The sequence below is a fragment of the Quercus lobata genome, chromosome 11 (assembly GCF_001633185.2).
Source record: "Quercus lobata isolate SW786 chromosome 11, ValleyOak3.0 Primary Assembly, whole genome shotgun sequence".
Taxonomy (NCBI): Eukaryota; Viridiplantae; Streptophyta; class Magnoliopsida; order Fagales; family Fagaceae; genus Quercus; species Quercus lobata.
The window spans coordinates 13,374,776-13,395,346 of NC_044914.1; the positions used below are offsets into that span (position 1 = coordinate 13,374,776).

The 20,571-nt window shown below is 33.5% G+C and overlaps 2 protein-coding genes across 12 annotated transcripts in view; both read right to left on the reverse strand.

Annotated features, from left to right (window-relative positions):
- Positions 1 to 6,841: 6,841 nt before the first annotated feature.
- On the reverse strand, positions 6,842 to 18,718 carry LOC115968089 (putative disease resistance protein RGA4). Of its 11 annotated transcripts, none has more exons than XM_031087302.1 (18): positions 14,809 to 18,713; positions 14,416 to 14,701; positions 14,205 to 14,304; positions 13,878 to 14,050; positions 13,560 to 13,755; positions 13,042 to 13,232; positions 12,814 to 12,931; positions 12,318 to 12,432; positions 12,193 to 12,228; positions 12,017 to 12,099; positions 11,797 to 11,856; positions 11,396 to 11,482; positions 11,000 to 11,170; positions 10,753 to 10,913; positions 9,764 to 9,872; positions 8,651 to 8,763; positions 7,675 to 7,878; positions 6,842 to 7,336 (listed from the first exon to the last, which is right to left on the reverse strand). In XM_031087302.1, the coding sequence occupies exon 1, from the start codon at positions 18,394 to 18,396 to the stop codon at positions 14,959 to 14,961; it is 3,438 nt and encodes a 1,145-aa protein (XP_030943162.1). In that variant the 5' UTR covers positions 18,397 to 18,713; the 3' UTR covers positions 6,842 to 7,336; positions 7,675 to 7,878; positions 8,651 to 8,763; positions 9,764 to 9,872; positions 10,753 to 10,913; positions 11,000 to 11,170; positions 11,396 to 11,482; positions 11,797 to 11,856; positions 12,017 to 12,099; positions 12,193 to 12,228; positions 12,318 to 12,432; positions 12,814 to 12,931; positions 13,042 to 13,232; positions 13,560 to 13,755; positions 13,878 to 14,050; positions 14,205 to 14,304; positions 14,416 to 14,701; positions 14,809 to 14,958. The 11 variants fall into 11 exon arrangements, with proteins under 11 accessions (XP_030943162.1, XP_030943164.1, XP_030943156.1 ...); XM_031087304.1 differs by having other exon boundaries at positions 8,651 to 8,757; positions 12,000 to 12,099; XM_031087296.1 differs by having other exon boundaries at positions 12,000 to 12,099.
- Positions 15,136 to 20,571, reverse strand: part of LOC115968090 (putative disease resistance protein RGA4) — a 61,204-nt gene continuing 55,768 nt past the window's right edge. The window contains exon 5 of the mRNA XM_031087321.1: positions 15,136 to 15,193. The gene's annotated coding sequence lies outside the window, so the exon portion shown is untranslated. The remainder of the gene's footprint in view (positions 15,194 to 20,571) is intronic.

Here is a 20,571-nt window from a genome sequence, read left to right on the forward strand (position 1 = left end):
ACCTCGGTGCCGCACATGATCTATAAATTTATTTTTTATGCATAATGTTATTTTTTTTTAAATGGATATTAACTTGATCAAAGTGAAGTTTTATATTCCCCTTTCTTCTTCTTCTTCTTCTTCTTCTTTTTTTGACCTTTGTCAAAGATGGACAACCCAGTTTTGACGACTACCACAGTACAATGCCAACTTGAACAATTATTTACAAGAAAGAGTCAGCTTCTTTAACGTTCCAATAAGGTTGACGCTGAGATTTTCTATAAAAATAACTCATCTTCTTATTTCCTTCTCAAAATGTCTTCTTCACAGTTCACCTTCACAATCTACCTTCTAACCTTTGCTCTCTTTCTCCAAACCATTTTTGGAGCCATCCCTGTCTTCCATTATTGTTTAAGCTCAGCTGGAAACTTCACCTCCGATGACCCGTATGGATCAAACCTAAATGTGCTTTTGGGTAATCTTTACAACCAAACCCCTCCCCAAGGTTTTGGCCTCGGTTCAGTTGGTTTGAACCCATACCAAACTTATGGGCTTGCTCTTTGTCGTCGTGATGTTGAGCAAACTATCAAAAGAAGCAACTCTTACCCCTGAACTCTATGCAGGTGAATTGCTAGACTTAGCAGGTGGAGATTCAAAGAAGCTCTATGGTATGGTCCAATGCACTAGGGATCTTTCTTGCAATAACTGCTTTAAGTGTCTTGATAGCATAATTGCTAAACTTCCTTCTTGTTGTAGTGGTAAAGTTGGAGGAAGAGTTGGCGCTGGGAGTTGCAACATAAGATATGAGATGTACCCTTTCTTCAATTTTTAGGTAATATATGCATAAAATAATAAGGGGTGTTTGTATGAACACGTCCTTTCTGCAAGTATGTCGTATTACCAGTTGCCATGTATCTTTGTTGCATTTTTCAACCTATTTTTGAATAAAATTTATGTGTTTCTTACTATGATTGTTGTGGATAAATGAAAATTTCCTCATCAATTTTTGGACAAGGGGGTTGGATTAATAGTTCGAAAACATAGGTAAACACCAAATTCAAATTTTACAACTTTTGCATGATAGATTAGGAGTGTCAATTCGGGTTAGTGTGTAGTATCAAGGTAAGGGTATTCGATTAAATGACTTAACTCGAACTCAACCCATTTAATAATTGGGTCATGACCCTTCAACCCTAACACAACATATTAATAAAGTGGGCTAACACAGCACAACTCACTTAACATGCTTAATAAACGGATCGTGTTGAGTTGACACAAATGCAACATGACCCACTTCATCCCGCCTAATATTAAACAAGCCGGCTTGGTTGACACAAATTCAAACCATTTAACCTGCTTCAAAAAAAAACCTGATTAATATTGTTGTAAATTTAATACAAACTCATAACATCAAAATACCTATTAAGCATACAATTTGAAAGTTAATAATAAAATCAAAGACTTAAAACACATCATCCAAAAGTTCAAAATAACATCAAATTACTTAATAAATATTAACTTCATAATGTTGTACCATCTATCTAGAAATAGGTTCTTTACATCCCAAAAAAAGTGCATACACTTCAACCCAAATCAAAATAACAAAGATCAACAAAAATATAACATTCATCTAGAGATAAGTTTTTTACATCCCAAAAGAAGTACATACACTTCAACCCAAATTCAAAATTGCATTGTTCAATAAAACTCGTCAAATGCTAAGTATCAATATTGAAAGAGTTAGAACAACCAGTAGACTGATCATTACTATGACTATGAGTATCATCCATAAATTCTTTTGGATTTGTAAAGTTTCAACTTACAATTATATTACTTATAAGTTTTTGTAATTTGTCATTTTATTTTTAAGTTTAAAATATAGGTTGGATATAAAAGGTATTGACAAATCTAAAATAAACTAAATATTTATTTGTCATACGAGTTAAACAGGTTGTGTTAAACGGGTCATTACAGGTTGACACGAATAAATTGGCATATCAAACATGTCAATTGTGAGTCACATGAGTTGACTTGCTTATTACACGTTTCTTATCGTGTTACTCTCGAGTTGACCCATTTATGACCTAAACCCACTAAGACCCAACCCTAACCTACAAAAATCTGTGTCGTGTTCGGGTTGTATTTGTGGGTCATGTTAAACATTGACACCCCTATGATAGATGCAGTCTATTAATCTGAGTTTTTTTGTCTTTCTATTTTTTTAATGAATAAAAAATTGAAATTCAATCCACTTTGAGTCTTATGCAACTATGGAAATAGGGGACATTGAACACTTGCCTAAAGAATGCCACAATGGCCATTTAAGTCCAAAACTTGTCTCAAAAGATTACATTCTTATAAAATGTTTAGTAGGGGTGGCAAAATTCGACACCACCTATGAACTCAACATGACATGACATGAAATTAGAAAATTCTGGGGTTGAGGTTTAATGGATTCGTTTCATATTTGCGTTGACACGACTGATCTATTTAATAAACATGTCAAGTTTGTCTCCAACCTATGGAACCTGTTTAACCTGTTTGACCCGTTTGATTAAATGACATTTTACCAATATACCATTCAGACCTTAGACATAAAAACTTATTATTTGTTGTGATTTATTTTCTTTAACATATTGTGATTGATTATTTGTAATATTGAGATATGCTTTAGTTTTGAATGATTATTTATGATGCAGTTACTCGTTAGTTCTACATTTTATATTAAAAAAAAAAAAAATTATCTGTTTAGTTTTTCATAGTTCAGATCAATTTGATTAATACTAAAATTTGTATTTTTTTTTTTCATTTTGATAAAATCTAAAAAATTGGTCGACATGACTAACTCGTTTAATAAATAGGTTGTACTAGGGTTGAAGAATCTTGACCCGTTTAATAAACGTGTCAGGTTAATGTTGACCCATATAATCAAATAATCATGAGTTGACATAACACATGAACACAAATTGCCATCCCTAACATTTAGTACACTGAATAGAAATTACATTAGGAATAATAATTTTAAGGAAAAAAAAAATGTAAATTTTTTTTTTTATATAAGAAAGATGTTGTAACTTGTAATATAATCTATATATATATATAAAACCGAAGCCTTTGAAACTCTCATAATTTTCCACATCATCATTTTAATTTTAAAAAAATTTAATTTTTAAAACTAAATAGTGAGAGAGTCCTAACAAGAGTCTTATATATATATATATATATATATATATAAGAGACAAAATCTTTGAAAACCCTAAAGTAATCTCCTCTGTCCGTCTCCACTAAGAGAGAAAACCCTAAACTTCAATTTCTTTGGTACGGTTGCTATTGCTTTTTCTGTTTTTTGTGAATTAGTTTTTTTTTGCTTTTGTTTTGTATGGAGTAGTACTTTACAATATATAGTATAACTACAAGTATTGTAGTAAGTTTGCTAACTTTTTGTGTGGTTCAAAGATGCTATATTCTATATTATTTTAGATTATATAACCTTAAGCTTTACCTTATGGAGACGTATGTACAAGTTTTCAATTCCTTTTGTGTGGATATTTTCTCACAGCTTTGGAGTAAGGTATATGCACTATATGTTATCTTATGTTTTCTCTTATGGTGTCATGCTTCTTTGTTTATTAATTAAAGATTATGTTGGAAGCCTATACTATTTGCACCTTCAAAGTGTTCAACAATGTTTGAACCAAATTTTTCATCAATTAGGAAGAATTGGATAAAAAAAACTTAGAAAAGTTTTCCATCCTTACTGAAATTGTCTCGCAATAATGACTTTTTTTTTTTTTAATAATTTGTAGGTTCTGAATGTTTTGATTTTTAATTTTATTGTCTTTTGAAAGTTTGACCATCTAAATTTTTGGGTTTAATTTTTTGCAATATTTGAAACAGTTTAGCAAATTTTCTGATTTTTTTTTCCCCTTTCGAAAGTTTTAACATCAAAACTTTTTAGTTATTTTTTTTTCAATATCTAAATTTGGCTTATTCATCAAATTGTAACTCAAAAAGATAGGAGCAATTCACGCAATAATATAATTTCATAATCAATTTAAAATTTTTTAAAATTATTTTGGTCTATTATAAATAGGTAAGTTCCCGTGCGTTGCACGGGTTTCCGACTAGTAACTATATATTCCTATCCATAACTTTGGCTACTACCTATGAAAAATTTATAAAATATGATTAATATCGAAAGTTTGTATTTTTCTTAAAATATATTAATTTTAAGAGTTCTTACGTGTATTAAGGAATAGTTTATAGTCATTTTAGAGAGGAATATATATTCCTCAATTTAAGGCATAAGTACTCCTCAAGTTAAGGATTAGTAGCTACTACTAAATAATTATTCTCTATAATAAAGATGAAACCAAATATCGGAATATTTATTACAAATGATTAATCATTTCATTATAAGAGCTATTATAGTATACCAAATGTGTCCATAAAATCCCATAAAAAAATGTGTACTTAAAAATTAACCCAGCAGAAAAATTAGAACATATTATAGAAAATTTTACACCAAAACAGAACACCTCCTAAACATCAAGAATACACACAAATATTTGGCACAACAGAAGAATTTATCCCCAAATAATAGCAGAGAACATTGTTCAGATATTTGGTTCAGGACTCTAATCTTCCTCCAACATCCTTCATAATTATTCTCAAAATCTGATCTTCAAATTAAACCAGTGACCCATTATATATGTACAATGGCATTTCTATGAGACCAAACATAATACAATGGCCCATGGAATCTTACAAATAGATGATCTCAGATTTCTCCCTCTCAAGTTGGTAATGCCCTAGCTCATCAAATCATGCCAGCCGTACTTAGTATCTGAAAGACTTGAAACTCAGCATTACCCAATGACGGTGGACCGAAATGGACCAAAAGTGTACCAAGTAGACCAAAATAAATTGAATGGACTGAAGTGAACTAAAATAGACTGAATGGACTGAATTTATTGAACTAAAATAAACTAAAATGGACCAAAATAGATCGAATGGATCGAAGTGGACCAAATTGACCAATGGATTGAATTTGACCAAAGTGGACTGAAATAGACCGAATTGAACAAAAATAGACCAACTGGACCAAATGACAGCTTGATATGCTCACACATTTTTTGGGTCTAGACAGTGGAGGAAATAAGTAACAAAATTGGGACAGAGAAGAAATTCAAATGGACTAAAACCGTATTTTATGGAAATAAGAGGGTGTTGATGCCTCTGCATATATATGGGAAATAAAAAACAAAACTTCAAAAATCAATAAGTCGAGCATACTTGACATATTTGAGGCAAACAAGGAGTTTTCAGCCTTTCGTACCCATAACAGCTGCTGCCTAGCCTTGTGACAAGATGCTGCCTTTAGATTCATGCCAAATCTCATTGGAAAGATTGGAATTTTTACTTGTTCATCGTGACCTATTCTGAGTTTGAGGAATATGTAAAAAGTACTTACTTAATAAAACAAAAGGATTTCATTCTATAAAAAAGAGCAAATTACGATTTTATTTCTTAACATCTACATTATTTGTCAATTTGGTTCTTAATCGTTTCAAGTAAGTCAATTTAGTGTCTTACTTATTTTCTTCTCTCTTTTTTATGGGAAATGTCTTACTTTTTGATATTATTATGTCAAAATAGTCATTGTTGCTAAATGATAGATAAAAAAATAAATGGCTATTGGTCAAAATTAAAATTAAAAATATTATTATTATTATTATTTCTATGCCACTTTGGCCTCTGCATAGACTGCCACATGGTGAAAAAAAAAATAGGGAGGGGGGGGGGGGGGGGTGTCTGTGTTTGGTTAGGTAGACTAATGATTAGTTCCTCACCCAAAAAAAGAAAAAAGAAGAAAAGAAAAAGAAAAAAAGAAGACTGATGATTAGTCACACACTTGGCTAAAAGCACAGAATCGTAAAAACCCGATATTTCAGCTCAATGAAAGATATCCACATTGTCACTTTTTTTTTTTTTCTTGTCTCTAACAAAGATTAACAAAAATTTGGACGGTCTAAGTGTGGTTTCATAGTTTAGTAACTGAAACACAATTACCATATTGCAGAGAAAGTACAACCCAAAATAATCCACCCATCAAACAACATTGATACCCAATTGAAGTAAAAAGTATATATATAATTAGTAATTACAACCCTAACTTAAACAGAATCAATATTCGTTTAGAAGATACAAGGGTGAAATAGGGAAACCCAGATATGATGATTGAGAAGAAACAAAAACACAGACCTCTAATTTTTTTCTTTTTTCTTTTTTTGGCCACATGGCAGTCTACGCAGTGTCCAAGGTGGCATAAAGTTTTTTTTTTTTTTTTGGCCATTAGCCATTTTAGCAATTTTCCTCAATTATTTAACGACAATGATTAATTTGACATGATACCAAAAAGATTAAGAATTAAACTAACACATTTGAAATGTTGGAGACCAATTTGACACAGTGTAAACATTAGAACTAAAATATTAATTTATCCTATAAACAAAAGAAAGGAAAATGACATGCTAGCATTAATGCCATTGGATTGACAAAAGAATAGATAGCATTTTTTATACACCACATTTTGGAAGATACTAGATAACAAGGATTTGGGAGAATATCCTATTTTAACCCATTTAGCTCTCATTTGGATTTTCTATTTGTTTTGTTTTTAACTTCTATATAAATTACTTTTTAAATCCTATCATTTGGTATGATGCTTAGAAAAAAATCTCTCAAGCTAAAAAGTTTCTTTCTTATTGAGGTTGCATTTGGTATAATATTGAAAAAGTACCCTTTTTTCAGCACAACATTATAACTGAAATGAAATAGAGGTTCCCAATTTTCACTTACGTTTCGATTCATACCCAAAATGCTTATTAATGAAAACAACATCCACTCCAGATATATACATGTTCTATTCCTTTCATATGATTACTCTAATGCGAGAAACAACAAGAATAACATGACCATGGAATACATAGTCAACAATATGCAACAAAACAAAATAAAATGCAGAAGCACCAAACAAGAGCTTAATAATCTCAGCTGAAATAGCAAATCCCCCAGCTGCAACACAATGAAGTGTCATGGACCATCCAAACCACAAGCCTTGTTAACATTAACGCGACTGGTTTCAACTTTCAAGTATACAATTCAAGATACCCGTACCGCAAGCTTGCCTCATCAGCATCATGACCCTCTTCTTCCATAGCATTTTTTAAACCAATAAAATCATCAAATTATCTTCAAGCAAAACTGAATGATATTGCAAAACCCATTTGAGAAGGCTCTTGGAACCATAGCACATGGAATTCACTCTCATCTCAAACCTCCACGCAATCTCTCTCTACAAAATTTGTAATATATATAATATTAATAAATGCTATTCAGGAATTTATAAACAAAGAAAATGATAAATTACAACAAATAGAAAAAGTACTCATACCTAACTATGAATTCAAATAGAGACATGAAAACTTTCCTACTTATGCATGTGTCTTTATCTATATCATACAATGACTGCATTTTGTAGCTCAATTGGAGTGGTACTTTCTCCCCACTCAGGAACAAGATGGAGAGTTCTCTAATATATATCACTCATCTTAATTATCAAGACAACCAAGAAGAAAGAAATGAATGCATCACATGATCATCAATTAAATCAAAAATGAAGTTCATGCTTACATGTTCGTAACATAATGTGCTCATCTTGCACTTGAACTCATAGCAAGGAAGTCCCAGCCATTTATAGCATCCACCCATGTTTATGCAGCTTCATAATGTTCACAGGTGATGGTTATATTTCTTTGGATATTTTTTTGAACACAAAATCCATAACAACAGCTCCGGCATATTTCAGTGCAAGTTATCTTGTAAAGCTAAAGGTTCCTACAGTAATAGGAGATGACTACATTAGAGTTAAGATTATTAACCAAAGACTAAATTTCAATTTGATCACAGATTGGAGGACATAAGAGTATGAGAAAAAAAACTGGTCTCAAAATTAAGAACAAACAATAATATTTACTTAATATAAACTTGATGGTCACTTGCCACTTGCATGCACAGAGACAGAGAGAGAGAGTGATCAATAGGTCATAAATAAACCTAAAAGAATACAGATCAGATGAACCAAACATACCACACAATGCTCACCATCAAATAGTAGTCTACAGAGCCACAACATGCTAATGCATAAGTACATGTCCAAAAGTTATTTTTTTATTTTTTTGATAACTTAGCATTTTTCAAAAGTGATTGATACAAATCCATAGGTAGAACTCACCCATGAAAACCGGCTTGCAAAGGAAGGATGCCCAAGAGCTTATATACCATGGTTACGCTTAATCCATACGGGACACTTGGGTCATAACAATGAAGGACCCTAAACCTAACATACAAGTTTAATATATGTACTCTTCTTCCATATCAAATACAACCTCTCAATAACATTAATTTACAATTTATTTTGGCTTGTGATTAGTGATAACAATGGAAGATGCACTACAACTACTAGAAATGAGACATTAAAATAATAGAACACTAGGTTTTTCCTGTGCCTCAATTGGCTTTGCATATGAGATCAACAAAAATGTCACTCATCAGATGAAAATAGCCCAAGAGTTTCTTAGAAGAAGAGGATAAATAATTAAGCACATACCTGATGGACAGGTTCATCCCCACCAACCCCCAGGGTGTGAGCAATTTTTAGCAGCTGTTCCTTGTTTCCTACTGGCACCCTTTCAAATGTTTGCTTTGTGCTTCAAACTGTTTCTACATATTCAAATCTATATCAGAAGGTACGGCCATTTATGGAAGCAAGATATGGATAATTAAGAAATTTATGTGGTTGTCCTTAATTGACAATAAGATTCTTGTAATTATTATCTTGTTGAAACATCAAAAAGGTCTTCTTTTGATCCTGAGGAAATCTGATCTCTTCTCTTCACCTTTTTTTTCCCTTTATTCCTTACTATCTTGTTTCCATCATTCTGCAGAGTTTTTAACCATATACCTAATTATCAATGCACTAAGATGCATGATGCCTGATACCTTAAAATTACTAGAAAATTAAGGTCTATTGATTTAAGGCGCAACACCTAACCCAAGGTGACTTCAAAGGCAAAAGGCAACCTTAAGGTGCCAAATAGACTCACTAATATATATATATATATATATATTTCTGTGCTCTTCTGAAATTTAACCACAACCAGCTATTCCTCAAGCCAAATCTCAAATTTAAAATCCTTTAACACTTTTGATTGTTACAACAGTACAATGGCAAATGTTGAAGACCAACTCACATACTTTTCATCAAAAACTATAATCACCACTATGAATCCCAAATTCATTGGAGACGGCCAATAAATCTTTAACGCAACAAAAAACCAGGAAAGAATCTTAAATTTTAGAACTCTGAGGATGACAGAAAAGGAGACACCTGTGGATGCAGCCTAAAAGTAACTATAACCTTGGAGACACCTATGTATGTATTCCATTGTTCATTACATCTATAATTTCAACTCTTGTTCTTGTACGCCTTATGAACCAAGCTACGATTGTAAGCTATGAAAACTTGATTTCACTATGCTTCAATAGCTGATTTGTTGCTCAATTACACAGCCCTAACAGATTGAATAAGCACCAACTCTGATGGACAGGTTTTTCCTATGTCTCGATTAATCTTGCGTATGAGATCAACTGAAATGTTTCCCATCAAAAGAAAATAGCATAAGAGCTCTAAGAAGAATAGGATAAATAATTAAACATATACCTGATGGACAGGTTCCTTCCCTCCAAACTTCAGGTGAGCAAATTTTACTAATCGTCCCCAGTTTACTGCTGGCACCCTTTCAAAGTTTGCTTTGTGCTTCAAAATATTTCTGCATATCGAATATGAAATCGTAAATAAATCATCCAAAACATAAGCAGGGGAAAAGCAAAGAAAACTAAATGTTCTAGATAGTATGCCCTCCTCAATTCATTAATAACCCTAAACCCTTTGTATGATACCTAAAAGACACTATAAACTTGAATTTGTTCTGGATAGTATACCCATATGAACCGGTTAACCAAGAGAAAGTTGAAACTCAATAGTGGTTCTAGCGCACTGAAGGTGTCAAAATCCATAGTGTAATCATAAGGATACTAAAGCTAATCATGACTATATATATTATTACTTCCGTGCCATCTAGTGCCAAAATATGCCATTTCAAGTGGAAAATAAGAAAGAATAACACAGGCAGGAGGAGGTTTTTATGTTAGCAAATTCTTCACCCTTCTACAAGGTTATTACAATAATCAAAAACTTCACAAGTCTTCATCAAATATAATGAGTTATTCAGCTGTTCCTCTTCGACCTTCAATTTCCCCCTTCTTATATTCAGACCACTTGATTTATCTCACTAATTGGGTTGACCTTCATAACTTTGGGGTATTCTGTATTCATAATTGTTGAGAATGGCTAATATGGCAAGAAAATATTTCCAACTTGTATAAAAAAAAAAAAAAAAATTGATGACAGAACAACACAACAAAATGGACACTATTAATTCTTTCCTTTCTTTTCCTTCCCAAAAGATTGATTTTATCCTTTCTACTCCTTTAATATAAAAACTCACAAACTCAATAATGTAAGTAGTCTAATAAATGGCACATTCCCCTTTGGAGAGGGGAAAGCTGAAGTTTTCTCGAATTCTCTAGTTAATCAGTGGAGGCCAATTTCAAAATTCTAGAGGAAAAGGGAAATATCAGGATCAGCACCTTTGATTTGAACTAAAGTCGGATTTTTTTTTTTTTTGAGTCCAGAATAACTTCTTCTAGAGAACAATGGAGAAAGATAGCTTGGTATTCATTTTTTCCTTGTGCAATCTTTTTCCCAATGCAACAATATTTTCAGCTGGGGCTCTCCAGATTTCCTAACACTGATGGACATAAAAACAAGAAATTAGTAGAAAACAAGGGACTTGTTTACAATAGAGTTGAACTAGGTAACATATTTCTTTAGTACCTTTTGTTTTCCCCCAACTGCAAGCTTCTTTTTTTTTTTTTTTTTTTGAGTTCTAAATAACTTCTCCTAGAGATCATTGGAGAAAGAAAGCTTTGGTGTTCATTTTTTCCTTGCAAAATTTTTTCCCATTGCAACTATATTTTCAGCAGGGGCTCTCCAGATTTCCTGACACTGTTAGACATAAAAACAAGAAATTAGTATAAAACAAGGGACTTGTTTACAATAAAATTGAACTAAGTAACACATTTCTTTAGTCCCTTTTTTGTTTTCCCCCAACCGCAAGCTATTGTTATGTTATTTTGCTTTTATGAGGCATTCAATTTTAAGACTTTTTAACAGCCAACCTGTTTAACTAGCAAAACAACTATAGTGAGAAAGAACTAAATAACTGATTACCTTAGCAATAGTCTAATACGAACAAAAGACTGATGCTCCAGAGGGTAGTGCTTGAACATCCCAAGTATCACCCGCCTAAAAATAAAGCTATTTTCAAAAGGTAGGAGTGTTAGCATCAAGCTATGGTCCTCAATAACATCATTCTAGCAAACATAAGTTTAAGAGTTTCAATAAAAAGAAGAAGATCATGTAGATTATGGAACTTGTAATGTTGCAAAATTGAATACTTATCCCATTTATACTCATTGAGTATAAATGTCCATTGTCAGCCATCATCAAAGCATCATATAGGTGAAAAGGTCAACCAAATTGGTTTTCCCCACCTTTTTAAGTCAACCATATTGTTTATAGTATATATCACATTACACTGAGGAAATAAAAAATAGATGGAAACACGGTACCTTATAATTGTGTGGTATACCAAAGTCAGCCAAAAATTGCTCAACCTTTCTATTCCACACCTGTAATATGGTGAACAAGATAAAGCATTTGGCCTAGCATTTTGTTTTTATTAATTATAATATTAGCAAAGAATCAATAACCAAAGAAAGGGAAGAAAAAAAATAAGAAAAGAAGTCATTTAAAAAATTAAGGGGTCACAAACCAGTATATTGTGGTCACCTAAGCTATTTTCAAGGGTCAATTTGGGTTTGTTCCACCCATAGAGCCAACCAACAAATTTTTCTTCGCTCCTGTAGCCTTAGCTGTCATATAAATCATATAACTCAGAAAAATAAAATAAAAAACTGTTGAAACAGAATTCAACTAAGTGGAGATGAGAAGAGCAAAAACTCCACCAGCATCTATTTGGTTTTCTGCCCAATCCAATCAACCTAAGAAGGAAAAAAATTACATCAACAATAGGAAGAATATAGAAATTAAAACACGACACCATCCAAAAATCAGCATATGTACTAATGACCTGTTCAGGATATGCTCCATCTTCGAAATAGAACTCAGTCCTTCCAAGTTCCACCTTTGCTTGGATCAAGATCAGGTTTCATCTTCGGCACAGCACTTGGATTATAGGAACTATGCTGCAGGCATCCCTCATGTCAATCTCTTTATGCACTTAAATCAATAAACCAGCCAAGTAAATCATCTTATCAAGTCATAATATCTAGAAAGACCATCTTAAATAATTTTTAAAAAAAATAAAAAGAAGGTAATCAGTACTTAAATATTGAAAATTGCAGCGCCCAAAAGTGTTCAACAAGAACCAGTTATGAAGCCAAGGCTTTTTTCTAGGCTTCAATTGCTTCTTCATATTCAGATCAACTCAAACATTTTTCATTCGGACAAAAAATAAATAAATAAAGGGAATAGAAAGAGGAAATAGAAGAAGAAAGAAGAAATAGAGGAAAAACAATGGAATTGGTGTTTGTAAAAAGATTTGAGATTAATTATTAAACTTATACCAAAAAAGATTGATGATTGACCAAATTCATCCGCACCCAACATTAGTTTGAGGATGTGAGCAATTTTGGGCTGCCCTCCATTGTTTTCCTTGACTCCTATTCAATTCTTTGTAGTGTGCTTGCATATGGAATTGCATATAAATTGCAAAAACATCAGCATTGAAGAAGATAAAGAATAAAAAAAAGAAGTGCAATGAGTGCCGAAAAAAAATATGTAGAAGTACATACCCATTGGAAGCATATCAGTTGTTGAACAAGAATTTAGTTATTTGCAATGATTTTCAAACACAATGTTACTCTAACATTAGCAAGTCCCACAGAAACAACTCGTTTGCCAAGTCTGAATTCCCACTTTATCATCAATGGCAACTATCATTTATTCTAGAAATGTTGTTGGACTCTTTTATTAGCCTTCCAATCTGTTTATGAATTAAATCAATAAACCCACCACGTAAATCATCTTATCAATACTTAACATGTGAAGAAATCATATCTAAAATGATTTTTTTTTTTTTTAAAACAGAAGAAAAAGAAGGGAATCGCCACTTAGTTGTTGAAAACTGCAAAGCCCCAATGTTTTAAAACAAGCACCAACTATATTTGTTTAAAATATATAATATTTTAAAAGAAAGCCATAAGTGATTTATACAAAATTTTCAATTTTTTTACATAAAAATAGTTAAAATCAAAATAAATTAATCAAATCCAATTTGAAAGTAAATGGAAAAACAAATAATGATACTTACGCTTTTCTTCTTCTCTCACTTCTTTCCCTTCAAAATCTTCTTCTTCTTCTTCAAAAACCCAGATAATGAGACCCAGGCTTTTTTTCAAGGTTTCAATTGCTTCTATATATGGGTCAATAGAGTTTGTTCTTTTCTTTTTCAATAGACAAGAACAATTCAGATTGATTTATCATATTGGAGTAAGGGAGAAGATTACCTGAAAAAAGCAAATAGATTTCCCAAACATAAGAAGTGAAGAAAAAAAAGTTTAAAAAGGAAAAAAAACTCTCTGATCAATGGTTATATTGATACATACAGCAATCTTATTCCAATCCTCACCAGTATCCTTTTGGCATATTTTCTCCAAATGGGGGCAACCAATGATGCTTATTATCTGTAAAGAGGTGAGGCGACTCATTTCTTTGGGAAGTGATGTCAGATTGGGGCAATCGTCAATTACAAGGTTTTAAAGTGATGTGAGGCTGCAGATCCATTCCGGTAAAGTCATCAAGCTGGGACAAAAAAACAAGAAATTAATAGAAAACAAGGGACTTGTTTATGATAGAATTGAACTAGGTAACACATTTCTTTAGTCCCTTTTTTTGTTTTCCCCCAACCTATTTAACTAGCAAAACAACTATAGTGAGAAAAAATTAAATAACCTACTTCTTGGATCAAGATCAAGTTTCATCTTCAGCACAGCACTTGGAATGTAGGAACCACGCGGCTAGCATCGCACATGTCAATCTCTTTGTGGCTTTATGCACTTAAATCAACAACCCAACCAAGTAAATCATCTTGTCAAGTCATAATATCTAGAAAGACCATCTTTATAAATTAAGGGGAAAAAAATAACTAGGAGGTAATCAACACTTACATTTTGAAAATTGCAGAGGCCAAAAGCGTTCAACAAGAACTAATTATAAGGCCCAAGCTTTTTCTAGGCTTTAATTGCTTCTTCAGGTCTACTCAAACATTTCTTCTCATTGGAGGAGAAGAAAGAGGCGGAGGACAAACAATGGAATTGATGTTTGTATAAAGATTTGAGATCAATTATTAAACTTATACCAAAAAGAATTGATGTTTGATCAGATGCATCCACTCCAAACGTGAGCAATTTTGGGCAACCCCTTGACTCATCTTTGTAGTTTGCTTCTGAAATTCTGCATATGGAATTGCATATAAATTGCAAATCATTAGCATTGAAGAAGATAAACAGTAAAAAAGAAGTTCAATGATTGCTGAAAAAGGAAATGTAGAAAGGACATACCTAGTGGAAGCATATCTGTAGTTAAACCCGAAATTTGTTGGAATATTTTGGGACATGAGAAATTTTAGGCTCGCCAACACGATGTTACTCCAATATCAACGAGTCCCCCAGCAACAGCTCGTTTGCCAAGTCTGAATTTTGACTTTATCATTAATACATCCAAGGATTATTGGAATATTTTGGGACGTGGGCAATCTTTTTCCAATCCTCCCCAATTTCCTTCTGACATCTTTGCTCTAAGTGGGGACATTTATAGATCCTCACGGACTGTAACAAGGTGAGGCGATGCATCCCTTCGGGAAGGGATGTCAAATTAGGGCAATCTTTAATTTCAAGGTTTTGAAGTGATGTGAGGTTGCCGATCCATTCCGGTAAAGTCATCAAGCTTGGACATTTGACAATCGAGAGGTTTCGGAGAATAGTAACGAATTGAAGATATGCCGGAAGAGACTTGAGTTTAGAAATTTTTATGAAAGACAGAGACTGAAGGCACTTAACATGTTGAAATTTTGTACCATCATCGTCCGCATCACTAAATAGATCAACTTCCTCGCAGTCCTCAATGCTCAACTCCTTAAGAGAGGTGAGATGTCTCAGAATTTGAGACAAAGATGTAGAGCAACTCAAAATAATTAATGTCTCGAGAGAAGTTAGGTTTTGAAGCCACTCCTCTGGCAGAGGATCTTTGTCTAGCATCCTGTCCAAAACCAATTTCCTTAATTTGGAGAGAGGAGGGATGGAGATGGAGGAGGGAAGTGAAGAAGCTCCTGCCGTATTCACCTTCATCGCCATTGTTTGTTGCAATGCCTTCCAGCTAACCCTATCCAAATAAAGCTGTTCTTCGAGATATGGAAACAACGGCATGGAAGTCAACTTACTACAATCAGATATATACAAGTCAAAAAGACAGGGAAAGGAAGGCAGTGACATGTGTTGGTGATACTGATGACTCCATGATGATGATGTGGATGTCATTATTGTTGCATCGCTGTTATCAACAATATCCCTCTTCCACCATCCCTTTAGATTAGGACAATATTTTAGCGTAAGTGACTCTAGGGATGGGAAAAATGTTGTCAATGATGAAGCAGAGACTTCATTGGTGATATCCAAGTCTGATATGTACTCTAGACTATGCATTCCCCAAAGAGATATATTTCGAAGAGATGGGAGTTGATACAATGGTGGCAAATGTTGGCATTTCTTGCAGAAGTGTATATATAATTCAGTAAGATTTTTTAGCGAAGAAAGCCAAATTGAAAATCTCACACCCCCGTACCGTCCTACTGTCAAATATCTTAAATTTTTGGGGGGTTGTAGGCCATCTAACAAATTTTCATCATCACCAGCATTGATGACATCATCAACCCTAGAATTCCAACTTAATGACAAGTCACTGAGATGCTGCTTCTCCTTCAAGTATGTAGCCTCTGTTTCTGAGATAGCATCTTTCACCAATTTCAAATTTTTAATCTCTATTTTTCCTCTCAAATCATTTAGCTTGTTCAATTCTGCTAGTCCACAACAGTGCTTGGAGGAACCTATGGGGTCCTTACTAACAACAAATAAGGATAATGTTTGAAGAGAAGTCAACTGCCCAACTCCATATGGCATATGAGTCAAATTGGAACATGAATTTATATCAAGATGCTTGAGGCTGACCAATTTTTGAATGTCTGTTGGTAACTCCTTAAGTTTAAAACAATATTGGAGTATCAATGTGTGCAGATTCACCAATCTCGTAATAGAACTAGGGAGAACCTCAATATCATTCTTGGAAAGGTCAAGGTACTTTAGATGCATCAACTTACCTATGATATTTGGCAACGTCTTAATTTTTAAGCCGTGTAGATCTAATGAACGGATATATCCAAAAGCAGAAATAAGTTTTCTGAGAGTTGATTCTTCCACTTGATGGTTCAATTCATAGGATGTCAAAATGAATGTTCGTATCTTGTTTGCTTTAACCAACGAGTTTAAATTCTCTCCAAAGAATGAATCATTGTAACATGGGAATGATATATGACGAACTTTTTCGTTGACATGTTTTGCATTAGAATTAACCAATGTACACTCAATACTTGAAATCGATTGTGCAAGATCGTGGATTAAGTCATGCATTTTAAAGTTCATGAACATGCCTTTGTCTTCTTCTACTACTTGGAAGAAGGACCTCCACAATAGATCCTCGAAGTGCTCATTGGCAATATCCTCTAATCGTAAGTTCTCTTCTTGTGATTGGATAAATCCTTGTGCTATCCATAATCGTATCAATGTCAACTTCTCAATCAAATAATCTTTGGGAAACAACGAACAATATGCGAAACAACACTTTAAATGTGGTGGGAGTTGATCGTAACTCAATTTTAAAACAGGGAAAATATCATCCTTTAGCTTAATTACATTTTTGAGTTCATTATCCTTAATAAATGACCATTCAGATTCTGTTTTTTTGTAGTATAATACTCTTCCTATTGCCTTTATAGCAAGAGGCACACCACAACATTTTTCTACAATGCCTCTTCCAATTGCTTCAAAGTTAGGATTGATGGTATCTTGCTTTTCTTCAAATGCCGTTTGTTTCAATAAAGACCAAGATTGATCTTTTGATAGGCCTTTTAAAAGATAAGGTGAGATTGTACTGGTAACATCTGCAACCAAGTTGGTCCGTGTAGTTATCACCACCTTACTCCCCTTTAAGCCATCCAATAGAAGTGTTTTCAAATCACACCAAATTTTTTTGTCCTCGTTCCAAACATCATCCAATACAAGTAAGTACTTATATTGGCTGAGCTTTTCGCGAAGTTTATTTTGTAATTGATCCATTTCAAGGTTTTGAGGTTTTTCACCGGTTGCGGAAGCAAGTATCTTTTCAACAATTGTTTTCACTTCAAAGTCATCAGAGACACACACCCACATCTGCAACTTAAAATAAGCCTTGACCTTCTCATCATTGTATATATATTGAACAAGTGTGGTCTTCCCTAGCCCCCCAATTCCTACTATGGATATGAACGAAACGTTCTCCCCCACATCGAAGTCCAACAATTGACCTATGATGGCCTTCTTATCCTCCTCTCTCCCGATAACGTCTTCTTCACGTACAAATGAGTGAGTCTGGTCCCTCTTCCTAGTCACAACTGCTGTCCCTAAAGGACGCTCTACCAACTGGAAATTTTTCCTATCCTCTGCTATATCATTAAGCCTCTCCCTCATAGCCTTTATTTTGCGAGCCATCTTAAAACCAAAAGCAAGTTGATTTGAGCTAGAAAAGAAAACGCGTACCTTCTTTGTCATTTTACTACCACCCATCACATTTTGCCGCAACACATGAGTGGAGAACTCGCTCAACAAGTCATCTGCATCAAAAACTGCATCTCTGAGCTTCGTAAGCCAGTCCCTGACTTGACTGCTCTGGACCTGCTGGTCCTCTGCATCCCCAAGAACAGCTTGAATGGTGGAAACAGTTTTTGACATTTTTTCGAGTACATCTTTGAAACCACAGATAGATCCAACCTGTTGGAAAGTGGAGGAGCCCAAGCTTTCAATGATCTTCTGCACAACGCCATACAGGATTGCATCGGCCATTTCTTCTTGTTGGGTGACAGAAAGCACTGAGAGATAGACAAGAAAGCTGAGAAAAAAAAAAGGATGAAATGTGGTAGAAAGAAAGAAAGAAAGAAAGAAGATTAAAAGTTTTGTAAAGGCAACACTGCTCAATTTCGCTTTCACGTGGAAAGAAGAGCACTGATTGATGATGATGATTCCGCATGAAGAATAAAGAAGTATATTTGAGTTTTACAAATGACCATTTGAACATGACTGTTTACTGTTTAGTTTTACAAAGAAGATCACAGTTTTCACTACCGAGTTTCCAAAACGCGTGGTTGCACCGAAAAAATTGTCTGACTTGGTTTTTGAGATGTTTCTATCACTCAAAACTAACAAATTTAAGTGATGATTATGGAAATTAAAAATAGAATTTTGGTATTTTCAGTTTCTAAAATATGAGTTATAATGTCAAAAAGTGAGTTATGTGACTGAATTATGTGACTAAACAATTAAAGTTTTTAATAACACTCCATTGCTATATGCATGTGAACATGTGACTGTTAGTGAGAGTCGGTATAAATGTGATAATTCAATTGAGGACTTTTATAGGTTTATTTTATAGTAACAAGGTAAACTAAGAATTTTTCTTTACTTAAACAGTCCTATTAACCAATAATGGTTCTTCCCATCAAAAAAAAACAAAACAAAAAAACCAATAATGGTTCTACGTGGAAACTGGAAAGAAAAGGACCCCTGTCGGTCGGCAATGATTCCGCGTGAAGATTGAAGAAGTATAATTGAGTTTTACAGTTTGACTAAAGGAACGTGAACATATGACTGTTAGATTGAGTTTGACAATTTGACTAAATTCTCAAAATTACAAGCATGTAGTATAATTGAGTTTGTGAACATATGACTGTTAGATTCTCAAAATTACGAGCATGAAGTATAATTGAGTTTGACAATTTGACTAAAGGGGTGTGAACGTATGACTGTTAGATTGAGTTTGAGTTTGACAATTTGACTAAAGGAATGTGAACATATGACTGTTAGATTCTCAAAATTACGAGCATGAAGTATAATTGAGTTTGACAATTTGACTAAAGGGATGTGAACATATGACTATCAGATTCACAAAATTACGAGAAGTTTTGAATGACTGTTGGGGTCTATTTGAATAGAACTTATTTTGTTGAAATTGAAAATTGAAAACTGAAAATACGGTAACAAAATAATTTTTAAATGTGTGAATAGTACTATGAGACCCATTTTTAATGAAAAAATTGATAAAAAATGAAATTTGTGGGTCCGTGAACAGTGCATAGATGTACTGTTCACGGAAGACCGATCAAAAGTTGCGGCTACTGTTCATGTACCGTACATGAACAGTACCGCTTGTTGGGGGAAAAGGCGTGAAAAAAAAAAGGGAAAATGCAGAAACTTAAAACGCAGCAAACGTGGATCCAAACTGTGCCATAGTGGCACATTGGTGGCAAATTGCAATTTGTTTTTATTTTGGCGTAAATGCACTTTTAGTCCCTATATTTTGGGTCATTTTTCGATTTGATCTCTAAACTAATTTTGTTCCTAATTCAGTCCCTGAAATTAGAAAATTGATTTTATTTTAGTATCTGTCGTCAACCCACTAATAGAAAATACATACGTGGCAAACGGCGTGTCCTACTTGCTGACATGGATATTAAAATATTATTAAAAAAACTTATTTAGCATTTTTGAAATACCACGTCAGATTTAAATTAATAAAAAATTAAAACAAAAAATCCAGGTAAGAAATTTTAAAATAAATAAATAAATAAACATTAATTTAATTAAATTGAGAAAAAAAAAACTTTTTCAATTTAAAAAATTGAGTTCCTATCACAAAAAATCCCACGAACCCCAACCCAAATCAAAATTGAGTTTCTATCTCTCCGATTTCTTTTTCATCTGCTCCAAACCCAAACCACCCATGGCCAGAGAACCATCCCAAAATCCCAAAATCAAAACAACCATCCCAAAATCCCTACCCTAACCTGACCGAGAGAGAAAGAGGGCAGAGGAGATTGAGAACATGAGGGAGAGGGAGATACAAATCGATCGAGAGAACCAATGAGTAGATGCCGGAGAGGGTTTGGGTGGTGGATCGATTTGGAGCCGGCGAGTTTTTGGCTTTCCTAGAGAATCTGAATCCTAGAGAAACCGAGTTTTTGG